The following is a 13,066-nucleotide window of genomic DNA, read 5'->3' as shown; positions in this document are numbered from 1 at the left end:
GCCAGCTGAAGGAAAATCAGGATGCATCACGGATCAGGTCAAGTCGATATTCATTGCATGTGCGCATGACGTCTGAGGGGAGAGACCAATATCCAGCTGTGGCGCAGCCGCGTGCACAAAGGAAGCGGGGCAAGGATCGGCAAGCCGTTTATCCTCACTTGGCTTTCCTAGCACCGTCTTCATTCGTGAAAATAGGCCAATGTCCGCAACCAAGCACTGCGACAGTGTATGCCACGCCTTTTCCTGCAGATTCCATCTGTTTTCGACGCCACACGTGTCCAACGCCAGGTCAGACAAATGCCTCACTGCTCGGCCTGTCACTTTGTTGGGAATGAACGTGCGACCGCAAATTTGGCTGCCAAAATTTTCACCGTCTTTCGCTGCATAGCTCGCGATCTAGATTGTGTAGTCACCTCGGGTGCTTATCTAGATTTTCTCACAACAGAAAAGACGCGATAAAGATTACTCGATAATTTAGGAATGATTTGGGCCCCAGTATGCGTCGCGTCGTACTGCACCCGGAATACAGGGCTCGCGGCCTTCGTTGAAAGGTTCTGAACAAGAGACCGTCGCATTACTGGAACCGTTCGCTGTTCCCACGTATCGTGCGCGATACCTTGTGACCTGGCGCACTCTGCTCTAGTCGAATTTCAAGCTCACGCCCCTTGCAGCAGTTTGACACAGACAACAGACCATTGTAGGTTTTAAAGCGCAATGCATCGTCCATGAGGCATGAAACGCAAACTAAGCGGCCCGGACGGTAGTATCCATGATTACGTCGCTCAGCGTCCATCCGTACCTGCGTATGCGTGCGTAGCGTCGCCTAGTTCAAAGCGTTTTTCGCAACGGCGCAGCATCGGCATGGAAGATGATGAGTTTTACGCAGCACCTGCGTTTTGTTCGACTAGGACGATGCTGTATGTGAACGTACTGTCGATATGTAGACAAAACACAAGCGGCTGGCGGTTTGGCCTCTGCAAATTCGCCCGTCTCGTTCGCTAGCGGCTATGCGGTATAGGACCGAAAGAACACTAGAGAGGCGCCTTCCGATGGAAACGTTGAAGATCGTGATGCGCATGTCGGCGAGAGGTGTAGCTTGTCTACTAGACGGCAATCTGCATATTTTATCATGCAGAGCTAGTGCTGAAATGTTACAGCACTGGGACGAGAAGAAGCAATATGGTCCTTTTGCTTAGACGTGGTAGAAGGGACTCTTGCCACCTGGCCTATCTTCGTTCACGCTCAGCGCAGTGTTAGTGTCGCCATCTTGTTCGCACGACCGTGTCTCTGTCTCTTGCTTTTGTAACTCGTTGCGCTCAATACTGAACTCGTTCGTGACAAAGATGCCACTGCCCCGGCGGCCGAGCTCACTCGGTCTACTTGGTGGCAATGCATCATCTTCGCTTTCGCGCTCAGATGCACTTTTACCAGATACCTTACTCTTATTTCCGGTGCCAGCTGGCCCGTGGTTGCTCTTCCAGTCCATGGGGTACGACCGCCGCTTCGAGGTGGCCTTGGTGGCTACCGAACCAAAAAGTGGTCCAAAGAGGCGAACGAATGGAGCGCGGAGCATGGGGAGACAGGCACATATAATACCAGCGTTGGCTTCTATCACTGACCATATTGTAGCAGGAACAGGGCCCCAGGTCGGATCGGGATCGCTTGCGGACCTGGCGATTGTAGTTGCACGATAGATAGACGCAAAAGTGACACTAAGGAGTCAGCAAGGTGCTTCAAATGGAGGCTCCGATACTTACAAGCCACCCGTACCGAAAACAAGTGCCACACCTAACTTCTCGGCTCGTCCCATGGAGAGTCCTAGGATTCTTCGAAAAGGCATTGCAAGGAGCATGAAGTCGGTTGTAATTTGAACGGTGGCATAGGAAATCCACCAGGGTTCGTTCTTGAAACATCTGGCTCCAGATATGGTTTTGTCCCAGAATGCTGCGATTGGCGTACATTGGAAAACAGTTGCGATAGTGAAAGCGAAACCGGTCATGATGACCCAAGCGTCTTCAGTAGAGTCAGTCAATGATCTGTAGTCCAAAACGAGCCACTTACTCATGATATGACAGGCAATACGGAAAGATTTTGTAGTGATGGCGAAGATTCGGTAGTACAGGCAAACCACAGAGATCTTGTTGAACATGAGAACGACTTTGTAAACAACTGCTACAGTCAGTGAAATCCATAGTCAAAATTCACATCACTTCCAATAAGTGACTCCCCGCAGCGTCTCAGAAACCGAAAAAACCGAGCGATCCGCATGCTTTTGGGATGATGTGTGCATTTGATGAATATCAACTCACTATTCGCTCCATAGAACCATTTGCGAGCAATAACGCGAGAGTCGACGGGTAGATCTTTCCAATGTCTCCCGTAGCCATATACCACAGCTGATCAAAGTTAGCACCCATTTCCCAAAGTTGTACCGATCCACTGACCTTGACACTCTGTTACAGAGAGTAAAACTGATGAAAGTAAGGCGGCGATGATCATGTAGTCGTCCATTCCCAGGCCGCTACTCTTGATGAATCGCTGCGCTAGACGTGCGCTGACGAAAAGACCGGCGATAATAACAGATAAGACACTGGTGAGCCAAAGTCCCCATCCGCGCTCAACTGGGCCTTCAGTTCCAAGGCCGACGTTGAAAGTCATGTCGCTTGAGGGTGCTCGAGTTCTGGAGGGTAAATCCTATGGAACATCCATGAACAGCGGGAACGGATAGTATTATGGGCCTCGTCTAGCATTTGGCTTTCCAGGTACCCGTCCCTGGAGATACGGTAGCGCAGGGTGAGGGCTGTGGAGCGGCTGGCAACTCCTTCGTGGGGGCATTACGGGAATGCAGTGACGGCGAATTTCTCGTCGTTTCATTCCGATACGATTGGATCTGGTATACCAACCTTCGGGGACTACATCTGCCGATCTCTTGGTCTCTGTGCGCATGCAAGCTCTTCCTTGCTAGAGTCCAGGCGTTTGCCGTGAACGCAGGGCAAACTTCCAATCGCCTCGGTGTAATGTACTGAACAGGTATGGGTGGGTGACATCACAAATGGAGATCAGCGGTAGCCGGACATCTGCCGGATGTAAGCAGACCGCGTTTGTTGTCCATGTCCACTGTGTTCAAGTTCGGTAAGAACAAGCAAAAGCCGTGGCGGATCGCAAGACGTCACAGTCCCAGGCATTCGAATGCTACATGTTGTGGTGATGTTGGCGTTTGCCAGATCGAAAGGTTCCACGCGACCGGGAAGGAGCGGCAGCGCATCGGGACTAGCGTAACTTGAGATGTCAAAGGATGCAGCCGTGCGAGATGAAGCCACCCGTCCTGTCTTAAACGTCGTCGAAGCTTTTCGCGCCGGTGTAACGCCGCGCGCTCAATATGGAGCTGTTTGCAACATTTCCAATTGCCTCGGAGCTTTATCTGGTTGTAGTGTATTTTGCCCCCATGGAACACGGTTGGCGTCGACGGCAACGCAGGAACGCGGAGCCAATTGCTTGCCAGGCCGAGCCGCGATTTGAATTTCGCTCCATTAAAGTCAGCTGGTCGCCCGCCTGGCATTGGAATTTATTCCCTAAAGCGCAAGGTTGTTGTTGTTTCGAGTTGAAATTATGCAGCACCTCCTCCTTACTGCTGCAGCTGTAGCCTCGCTATTCGGTTCGGCTGTTGCAGCGCCGAAGAATGGCTCCAATGTTGAGACATCGAGTGGTACCTTGATTGGTCACCCATCGTCTAACAAGACACATGTGACCGAGTTTCTGGGTATCCGATATGCAGAGCCGCCAGTCGGCGAGTTGAGATTTGCTGCGCCGAAGAAGTACGATGCGCCAGCAGGAACTGTCTTCGAGGCATCTGAGTGGGTTAGTAATCGCAATATCGCCAACATGGAGTACAATCGCTAACAAATCATAGTCTCCGTACGTAAGGAACACAAGACATAGAGGATACTTCTAACGACTCTTTAGTGACTGCCCTGCTGTCAAGCCGCCAGTGTCCGCCTTCCCCAACTTCACACAGCCATCCGGTCTGCGTGTGTGGAAGAACTTTGCAGCCCAGAACAACAACTCTGTATCTGAGGATTGTCTGAAGCTCAATGTCTGGACGGCAAGTGCTGGTGATGCGGACGCGAAGAAGCCAGTGCTAGTATTTCTTCACGGAGGACGTACGTTGTTTATTTGATTCGCCAGAATATCCCTAACGACCATTTCAGGTTTCCAGATTCCTGGTCCTCACTCTCCCTTCTACAACGGCCAATACCTAGCTGACGCTGAGGATGTGGTCGTTGTGACATTCAAGTAGGATTCACTCTATCTTTATCCATGCGTTTACTGACAATCCCAGCTACCGATTAGGTATCTTCGGCTTCGCTGGCGCCCCTGGTGTGGAGAAGAACGCCGCGCTGCGCGATCACCGTACCGCTGTCGAATGGGTGCGCGATAACATCGCTGGTTTCGGAGGCGACCCATCGCGTATTGTCATCTTCGGACAAAGCGCAGGCGGTGCTGCCGTCGACTACTGGGCCTACGCCTGGAAGAATGACCCGATCGTTTCTGGCCTTATCCCCATGTCTGGAACCTCCCTGAGCTTCGTCCCCAACACTGTCGAGTACTCGCAGTCCATCTGGTACAATGTGTCCCAGACCATCGGCTGTGGCGGCGCTGCAGATGACGCTGCTGCAGTTGTGTCTTGCGTGCGCTCTGCAAATATGTCTGCTCTTCTGGCTGCCTCCGCAAAGGTTCCTGGTCTGCCAAGTGTGGCTTTGACTCAAGCAACTTTCCACCCGACTGTCGACAACATTACGGTCTTTGAAAATTACCAACAACTCTCTTCCGATGGCTGTTTTGCCAAGATTCCACTCTTGGTTGGTAACGCCGACCATGAAGATGGCTGGTATCGCATCTCTGGGTGGGCGGCCAAGCTGAACTTTACCAATGCACAATGGGATCTGTTCACTCAGCGCGGTTTCACGTGTCCAACCTCTCTCTCCGCTGCATACCGGGCTCAGTATGATGTGCCTACCTGGCGATACAGATACCACGGTGATTGGGATAACCTTCGCCTCTACAACGGCAGCGCAGGTCTTGGTTCCCGAGGAAGCGCTGCATACCATGGCTCCGATCTTGGCTTAGTCTTCGGCACTGCTCAGGATATCTCTGGTCTACCCAATTCTCCTGCCGAGAACCAGTACACGAAATATGTCCAGGGCGCCTGGGGTGCTTTTGCCCGGGACTCACAAACAGGATTGACTGAATACGGATGGCCTTTGTACAACTCAAGTAAGATTCATTGCTTTTTGGGTACGACTACTTCTTTGCTAATATACGCACAGGCAATGCCACACTCGTCGAGCTGGCCTACAACAACGACCCGACGCCCAAGTTTGTCAACCCCAAAATCTATGACGCGTCATGTCCCGCGAAGAACGACCCTCTGCCTGGGCGAGGCGCCTTCTAGAAAGACGGAGCTAGGCGCAAATCGCTGAATCAGTAGTACCTTGAAACACATCCTTTAATACTCTCATCTCGTTTACCATCGCTTCGCCTCGACTGTCACTGTCTGCATGTGTACCTTGATTCGGATGACTGCATCTTGGTGTTCCGCAATACCACGGATTAAATATCAGACGACTCGTCGTTGAACCCAGCACTGAGTTTGCGTCCGAAGAGGTTGTTGTCCCGGCACTTGGGTCCCCAGGATCTGGTTGCGGTCGGGCTGGGTTGACGTTTATGGTTACGGCCCGATGCGCTGACGCCAACTAACAAACTTTTGTCGTAAGCCCACAGCGCGGCGCCAACCGACTTCTCTCCGTAAGAAATGACACGGAAGATATCCTATCGCAGCTGCTGGCTCCTGGAAATGATATTGCAGTCATCTGTGATTGGGCTACCGAGGTAATTGCGAAGGTGGCCGGGTGTGACATGGTGGAGACGAGCACGTGGCTTTAGCAATCCCAGCTCATCCGGCGCCATCCTTCCGAACTATAGCAGGATGTATCGTGAACCTAATCATGCCATTTCCACAACTACGATGTGATTAGACGCATGAACTAGCGTCAAATTCTTCTGTAACCGATCTTGACCAATTGTTCCTGAATATGCCGTTCGCATCAGGCACGACGATCGAGATTTCAGTGGCGCACAGTGTGCATGAAGGCTTGCATGCGTTCGATAGTTCCGTCGAGGACTGAGGCTCGTCCGTGCAGCACATGTACAGTCGTCGGTTTTCAAGAGCCAGAACATAGATCGTGAATCCTTCTGACCCGCCTCATCCACTTGGACAGCTGCTTGACTCGCAGTCTCATCGCACTAATTCGCGATTACGCAGCCTGGACTCTTCAGCACAAGAGAGATTTCTTCCGTTGACATCGTCTTGTAAGATACTCCAGTTTCTCTATAACATATGAGAGGCGGACAGAGACCGGAATCATCAAGGATGATCCCCCGTCTTGGCAATGTATATATTGTTCAATAAGGCCGGGATGTCCAACTGTAAGTACCGGGACTAGAATCCCATGCCGCGTCTATGCTAACCTACCAGAGCAAAGTTACTGCGGGGCCCTTGCGATTGCGGCGTCGTATCTGCACAGGATACGGGCTTGCTCCCCGCCCCTCGGGTCTGTATTTTCTGGGACGAGTAATCTGGTGGCCATCAGGTACAAAAGCCAAAAGCATTCCAGCCGATAGGTAGCCTGATCCCCTGGTACCTGCATCTGAATAAACCGGTCCGTCTTCATCACCACCATCATGAGTTCAGTTGGTGCTTGGCAGTTTGCGCCCCTCGTCACCGAATTTCCTACCAATGTTTTGCCTAACCTAGGGTTCTGGAGTGCGACCAACGGGTCTTGGGAATATCAAATTCAAGTCGCATGGCCGTTGAACTGGACATCGCAGGAGGAGAGCTCGACTGTGGAGACGATGTAAGAGCCCATCATGGACTACAGTAGCGACATGAGAAAAGAAGTACTAACCCCCTACTAGGTATGTCCTCGATGGCAATGCACTCGGCATGACTGCCACGGAAGCTTTTCGTCGTCGTCGTCCAGTTGAGTTCAACATGCCCGACTGTATCGTCGTCAGCATAGGCTACCCGGAGACCATTGAAGATTCGCCTTACAGCACCCAGCGAAGCTACGACTTCCAGCCTCCTGTCTGCGACGGCTGCCCATTGCCAACAGTGCCTGGCGTGCAGTCCAATGCCAATGAGTTTATCGAGTTCATCGACACCGCTCTCCGCCCCTGGGTCCAGCAAACAGCTTTCCCAAAGGCTGAATTCGACCGCGATGCGCTCTACGGTCACTCCTTTGGCGGCCTCTTCGTCCTGTACGCTCTCACCGTACGCCCCGACCTCTTCGATACATTTCTCAGCGCCTCCCCGGCACTCTTCTTCAACAACGATTACGTCTTCAACAACACGGATTTTCTCGCACCGCTAACTTCGCCCTCGGCTAACAACACTTCCAATGCCACCAAGCCTGCTTTCCAGATTAGCTATGGGGCGCTCGAACAGAACCTGGTGCAGAGGCGGACGGAAACGGATGAGGAGTTCGCCTTCAGACAGAGCATCCTTGTACCGCAGCGGATGACGGATCTGAGCCAAAAGCTATACAGCACGCTGGAGGATAGTCCGGCGTTGAGGGATATCAGCATACATGAGTACCCTTTCAGTGATCATGCTGCAGTAGGCGCGGCAGCGCTCGCAGATGGTATCGACTACTTCCTGGACTGGTGAATGCAAAGTGCTGTCCAGGGTGGAGGTGAAGGAGAGCGACGCCTTGTATGAGGACTGAATGAAAAGCTGACGGTCAACCCTGAACCTCAAACATTGCTGACCTGTCTTGCCTGAAATTGGTAATGCTGAATTCCGGCCGCGGTGATGTCTCTTGCTGTCATTTTTTCAACGCGGCTCATGACTCTGTGTCTTTGTAGCATCGGCTATTGATCCACTATGCCAGCGCCAGATTTTGCACCCGACTCGTTGTTCCCTTTGTTCTGCTCTTCACAGGAGACTTTGTCTGCTGCCTTGATCTTCCGCGTTAGCCGGTCACGACGACGCGATTGGAGATGGGAAGTCGGTTCGTCTGGGCTGGGAGGTTACCAATGGATAGCTTGCCGGACTACTTGCCCGTTTGGCAGTAATAGCGCTGTGCCTGACCGCCTTGTTCGAACACCTGGAGAGTGGATTCGCGCGACTGGTGGAAACGATTAGATTACAACCCCGCCCTAAGCAGGTCAAAAACCACACGGCGGCATGTGTACTGCCCACATCACCCACAATCGTGCACACGGGGTACGATAAGTGATAACATGGAGTGGACACGTCCCACCGCTCATTGCACCAGAGTTGGAGCAGGTGGTGCGGCCAAATGCCGGCGAGGGGCGACATTGGCTGAAATTTTCGGGGCAGTGGGTACAGCCGCCAGCAAGAGGCTCAACGGATGCGCATCCGGTGTTTGATCAACGCAGAAAAAGTTTCGCCTAGGGAATCCCGGCGATACGTCATCTTGAGGGAAAAGAAGGGTCCGGTGAGGAGGGGATGATGGCACGTAGAAATAGCAAAATGGCCCTGTGCCCGCGAGCCCTGCCCTCGCAACATCCTCACGAGCAACGACTTCCACGGCCGACTTGAAGACCACCACCATGCAGCGAGCAAACACGACCGAGAGCCTGCGCACGCCCGGCGCCAGCATCGCGACCCTCAACCTGAACAAGCCCCCGCGGCCGGGCATGGAGCGCGCGCCCACATCCACCAACCTCACACGGCCGCTGCCCATCCAGCGCCTCGAGGGCAAGGTCGTCATGATCACGGGCGGAGGCGGCAAGGTGGGCGTCGAGTCTGCCGGCCGCCTGCTCATCGAGGGCTGCAACGTCGCCCTCATCGACATCGACCAGGGCGCTCTCGAGGCTGCCGTGCCCGTCCTCAAGGCAGCCATTCCCACGGGCTCGCCCATCGAGTCGCGCCTGCTGACCATTGTCGCCGACGCGACCAAGGAGCCCGACGTCGAGGCATGCGCCAAGAAGGTGGTGCAGCGCTTCGAGAGGCTCGACGCTGCCCTGCTCAACTGCTGCCATCGCGGCGAGTCCAAGAGCATCTTCGACGTCACCGAAGACGACTTTGACCGTATCATGACCATCAACGCCAAGTCTGGTATGTTTCCCCCCCACCCCGCTCTCTTCGATAGCGTCACCCCCCCGCTGACTCTTGACCCCCCAGCATTCCTAGGCGTCAAGTACGCTGCTACCGCCATGCAGACCACCTCTGGCGGCGGCTCCATCATCATCCGATCCTCCATCGCCGGTCTTCGCGGCTTCCCCAACCTCATCTCATACAGTGCCAGCAAGTTTGCCCTGCGCGGCATCGCCCTGACCGCCGCTGAAGAGCTTGGTCCGCTCAACATCCGCGTCAACACCATCCACACAAGCATCATCCAAACACAGGGCTACAAGGACGGCTGGAACAAGGAGAGGCTGGCAGAGCTCAAGGAGGAGACTGCGCTCGACCGCTTCAGCACCCCAGATGACGTGGCCAGCGTCGTTGCATTCCTCGTCAGCGAAGACAGCAAGTTCATGACTGGTGGACATTTGAAGATTGACGGCGGCTGCGTCGCTGTTTAGGCGTTTTATTTGGCCTTGCTTGTTATACTGCGATGATCGATATTTGCATTGATGGAGTTTGGGACGCCCGCTTTTCATCCGAAGCAGAGGCTGCATGCTTTGCACACGCTATCATCATGGATTGGAGGTATAGAGGCACATTATTAGACGGATACAAATGATTCACTAGGCGGACATCGGTCCCCATCCACTCCATCTGCTTCTACACACTTCATCATGTCGCTCTGCTTGGGCATACTTTGCCATGACAGCGCGTGACGTCACTGCACCGTCATGCTCCCCCTCACCTGGAGACCCATTGACGCAACATGCACCAACAGACAACACAATCCTGCGTCTCCACTAAGGTACACTAAACAGTCGACAAATAGCTCACACCTAAGCTTCACAAGACTGCCCCGGTGCGGGATGCGCCATTAGGCCCTGCACTATCTTCTTTCCGAAAGTATCCGGTAAAGCTGTCATGATGTGACGTGCATTATGCTCCAGCAAGCGTCTGTCACCAATCGAATAGCTCTGTCCATACTCCCATCACTCATTCTCACCTGACGGGTTCTATCACTTCAATCCTAAGGGCAACCCGAATCCTACCACATCGCCATGTCCGAGCCCACAGCAACCCAACACCATCCCAAATTCCAAAACCACAAACCAGAACAAGATGCCGTTGACTATGAGATGCAAACATACACACGCGGGTTAGACTTTGAACGCCCACCACTCACATTCCAGGCCGATAGATGGGAAGAATTGGCTTGTAGCCGCATGTCAGCCGACTCCAAGGGCTACGTCTACGGATCGGCTGGAGTACGAGAAACAACAAACAAAAACCGCAATGCCTTCAGGAAATGGTCTATTGTGCCAAACCGCCTGGTAAAGTACACGGGTTTCCCCAACCTGACGACCGAAATCTTCGGCGAGAAAATGGTAGCGCCCATAGCCATGGCGCCAGTTGGCGTACTGAAGATCTTCAACCCCCAAGGCGAAGTCGCCGCCGCAAAAGCCGCAGCCAAAGAAGCTATCCCATACATCCTAAGCACAGCGAGTAGCACGAGTATAGAGGATACCGCCGCAGCCAACGGCTCCGACGGCCAACGCTGGTACCAACTTTACTGGCCCTCACGCGAACACGACGACATTACTATATCTCTACTCCAGCGCGCAAAGAAATCTGGTTTTACAGCTCTGTTCGTAACGCTAGATACATATATCCTTGGCTGGCGGCCCGAAGATATGGATAATGGATACAACCCCTTTATGCGCGCAGATCGCACAGGCGTGGAGCTCGGTATGACAGATCCTGTGTTCCGGAAACAGTTCAAAGAGAGACATGACGTGGATGTGGAGAGTAAGATGGAGACTGCGGCGCCAGAATGGATGAGAACAATCTTCCCTGGAGAGAGCCATAGTTGGGAGGATGTGGAGTTTTTGAAGGAGCACTGGGATGGGCCAATCGTGCTCAAAGGCATCCAGAGCCTGGCTGATGCGAGAAAAGCGGTCGAGGTTGGTGTGCAGGGCGTTGTTGTGAGTAATCATGGTGGGAGGCAGCTTGATGGTGGAAATTCCTCCTTGGGCGTATTGCCACATATCGTTGATGCTGTTGGCGACAAGTTGACAATCTTCTTTGACAGTGGGATTCAATCTGGTGCTGACATCGCGAAAGCAATGGCGTTGGGTGCTGACTGTGTGCTAGTTGGTAGACCATACGTGTATGGTCTGGCACTCGGAGGGGAAAAGGGCGTGGAGCATGTACTCAAGAGTTTGGTGGGTGAGCTGGAGCTGACCTTGCATTTAAGCGGTATCCAGAGTGTGCAAAAGAAGGACCTGTGTCGAAGTGTATTAGTCAGGGAGGACGCGCTTTTTGAGGGAGTGAAGGGAGTGGGACTGCATTAGATGTCTCATAGTCAGGAGAGCATTTACACTGCCATTGTCAAGGTGGAGCACTTCGAGTTGGATTTTCCCAGTACATACGTGAGGTGTTGGACTTTTCCAGTCATTCACTGGTTGCCTTTACGGAAATCTATCCAAGACCTATTCAAAGTATGATGATCAATCGCCATGGTACACTCAGAGCGATGAGGAGGACCTCTGACCCGTTTAAGTATTCACTTCAACATCCGTACTGAGGACACTCAACGATTGTAAACATGATAACACGAGATCCGTCGAAGCAGCGTGGCCAACTAAGATCAGAGTCTTGACGATTGCAAACATACCTCCCACGCAATCGTTCGCGGCTTTGTCTCTATCATGCAGCTTTTCTGGCTTTTGAAACTCGAGGCCGCTCTTGATTGGCCACTTTTCACCTTCACCTTCATCTTGGCTAGAACTCAGGTACCCACGCTTCACCCTGCCTTTAGTCATCTCCTAGCAAGCCACCATCACAATTCACTTGCCGTTTCAAAGCTACCCACTCGATATGTGACCCACGATCAACTGTTAGTCACCTAGAGATGAAGAACTGGCGCACGTATATCTTGCATCTCTGTGCCTTGGTCTGTTTCGCACCAACTTCGACCTTGCTCTACGAACTACTAGCAACACGGTCCAATGAGTCCAAGCCGTGATCGAGTCAACATGACCGAGCTCGAACGACAAGTCGCGTTGCTGAAGTCCCCCGGCCTGATGGTACCGACCACAGATCCAAGAACGAGCAAGCGGCCGGCACAGGAATCGTCCCCAGAGCCCGCATCCAAAAAGACAAAACATACCACTGAAATCTCTTCTGTAAGTAAACACACTATATTGACAGCGACGTGTATACCCGAGTTTGAAGTGGTCATTAATCTCTGCTAGAAACGCCAACTTCATGCACACTCTATCCTCCAGCGTGAGTTTCTCCTTCAAAAGGCCGAACTTCAAAGAACAAAACAAGAGCTGGCAGCCGAGAAAGCCAAATCAACCCACAGCAGCAACCAGATCAAGTTGCTCTGTGTTCAATGCTGCAGATTGACCGACCGTTACCACGCCGCTCTCGCCTCCCACACTTCTCTTCAAGCCACATATCGCGACCAAACCTCCGAGCTCCGTGCCCATAAAGGTGCCCTTGACATTGCCAACGAAGAGCTAGAGGAGTCTCGCAAGGACGCTGATATCTATCGCGAGGCGATTTTGAAGCGAGACGAAGATTGCGAGCTTGCGAAGAAGCAATTGGAAGAAGCAAAGGAAGACGAGGTCTTGCAATGGAGAGTGTTGGCTAGCAGGTTGCAATCGCTTGGAAAGGACCATGAGATGGGTCGCGCGGTCCACGATATGCTTTTACTGCAAGTTGAGAGACAGTGTGGCGAGGACAGGATTGTGTTGGAGAGTGTGAAGGAGGCTTTGAAGGACGCGTTTAGCGGATTATTTGAGAGGGAGTAAGCTGACAGGAAGTACGCCTGGAAGGAGCTGCATTGGATGTGGAGCGGATGTACGCCTTGTTGATGAAAGTGGCTGGCGGTTTGGATATTCGACACGT

The 13,066-nt window shown here is 52.8% G+C and overlaps 6 protein-coding genes across 6 annotated transcripts; 5 read left to right on the top strand and 1 right to left on the bottom strand.

Moving 5' to 3' along the window:
- Positions 1 to 1,192: 1,192 nt before the first annotated feature.
- Positions 1,193 to 2,658, bottom strand: GT037_008043 (uncharacterized protein; the record flags this gene model as incomplete). The annotated part of the gene is made up of 5 exons (XM_038933090.1): positions 1,193 to 1,712; positions 1,758 to 2,013; positions 2,062 to 2,169; positions 2,310 to 2,396; positions 2,445 to 2,658. 5 exons carry the CDS (start codon positions 2,656 to 2,658, stop codon positions 1,193 to 1,195), a joined length of 1,185 nt encoding a protein of 394 aa, XP_038784591.1.
- A 951-nt stretch (positions 2,659 to 3,609) lies between these two features.
- GT037_008042 (cholinesterase precursor) lies at positions 3,610 to 5,452 on the top strand (the record flags this gene model as incomplete). Its single annotated transcript, XM_038933089.1, has 6 exons — positions 3,610 to 3,858; positions 3,911 to 3,915; positions 3,964 to 4,160; positions 4,209 to 4,293; positions 4,340 to 5,274; positions 5,328 to 5,452. 6 exons carry the CDS (start codon positions 3,610 to 3,612, stop codon positions 5,450 to 5,452), a joined length of 1,596 nt encoding a protein of 531 aa, XP_038784590.1.
- Positions 5,453 to 6,741: 1,289 nt separating this feature from the next.
- Positions 6,742 to 7,726, top strand: GT037_008041 (uncharacterized protein; the record flags this gene model as incomplete). The annotated part of the gene is made up of 2 exons (XM_038933088.1): positions 6,742 to 6,914; positions 6,976 to 7,726. 2 exons carry the CDS (start codon positions 6,742 to 6,744, stop codon positions 7,724 to 7,726), a joined length of 924 nt encoding a protein of 307 aa, XP_038784589.1.
- Positions 7,727 to 8,634: 908 nt separating this feature from the next.
- On the top strand, positions 8,635 to 9,609 carry GT037_008040 (short chain dehydrogenase; the record flags this gene model as incomplete). The annotated part of the gene is made up of 1 exon (XM_038933087.1): positions 8,635 to 9,609. One exon carries the CDS (start codon positions 8,635 to 8,637, stop codon positions 9,607 to 9,609), a length of 975 nt encoding a protein of 324 aa, XP_038784588.1.
- A 600-nt stretch (positions 9,610 to 10,209) lies between these two features.
- GT037_008039 (fmn-dependent alpha-hydroxy acid dehydrogenase) lies at positions 10,210 to 11,502 on the top strand (the record flags this gene model as incomplete). The annotated part of the gene is made up of 1 exon (XM_038933086.1): positions 10,210 to 11,502. The coding sequence occupies one exon, from the start codon at positions 10,210 to 10,212 to the stop codon at positions 11,500 to 11,502; it is 1,293 nt and encodes a 430-aa protein (XP_038784587.1).
- A 684-nt stretch (positions 11,503 to 12,186) lies between these two features.
- On the top strand, positions 12,187 to 12,969 carry GT037_008038 (uncharacterized protein; the record flags this gene model as incomplete). Its single annotated transcript, XM_038933085.1, has 2 exons — positions 12,187 to 12,336; positions 12,406 to 12,969. 2 exons carry the CDS (start codon positions 12,187 to 12,189, stop codon positions 12,967 to 12,969), a joined length of 714 nt encoding a protein of 237 aa, XP_038784586.1.
- Positions 12,970 to 13,066: the final 97 nt, after the last annotated feature.

This window comes from Alternaria burnsii (genome assembly GCF_013036055.1).
Source record: "Alternaria burnsii strain CBS107.38 chromosome Unknown 693, whole genome shotgun sequence".
In the NCBI taxonomy this organism is placed as follows: Eukaryota; Fungi; Ascomycota; class Dothideomycetes; order Pleosporales; family Pleosporaceae; genus Alternaria; species Alternaria burnsii.
This window is presented reverse-complemented; position numbering and strand designations above follow the sequence as displayed.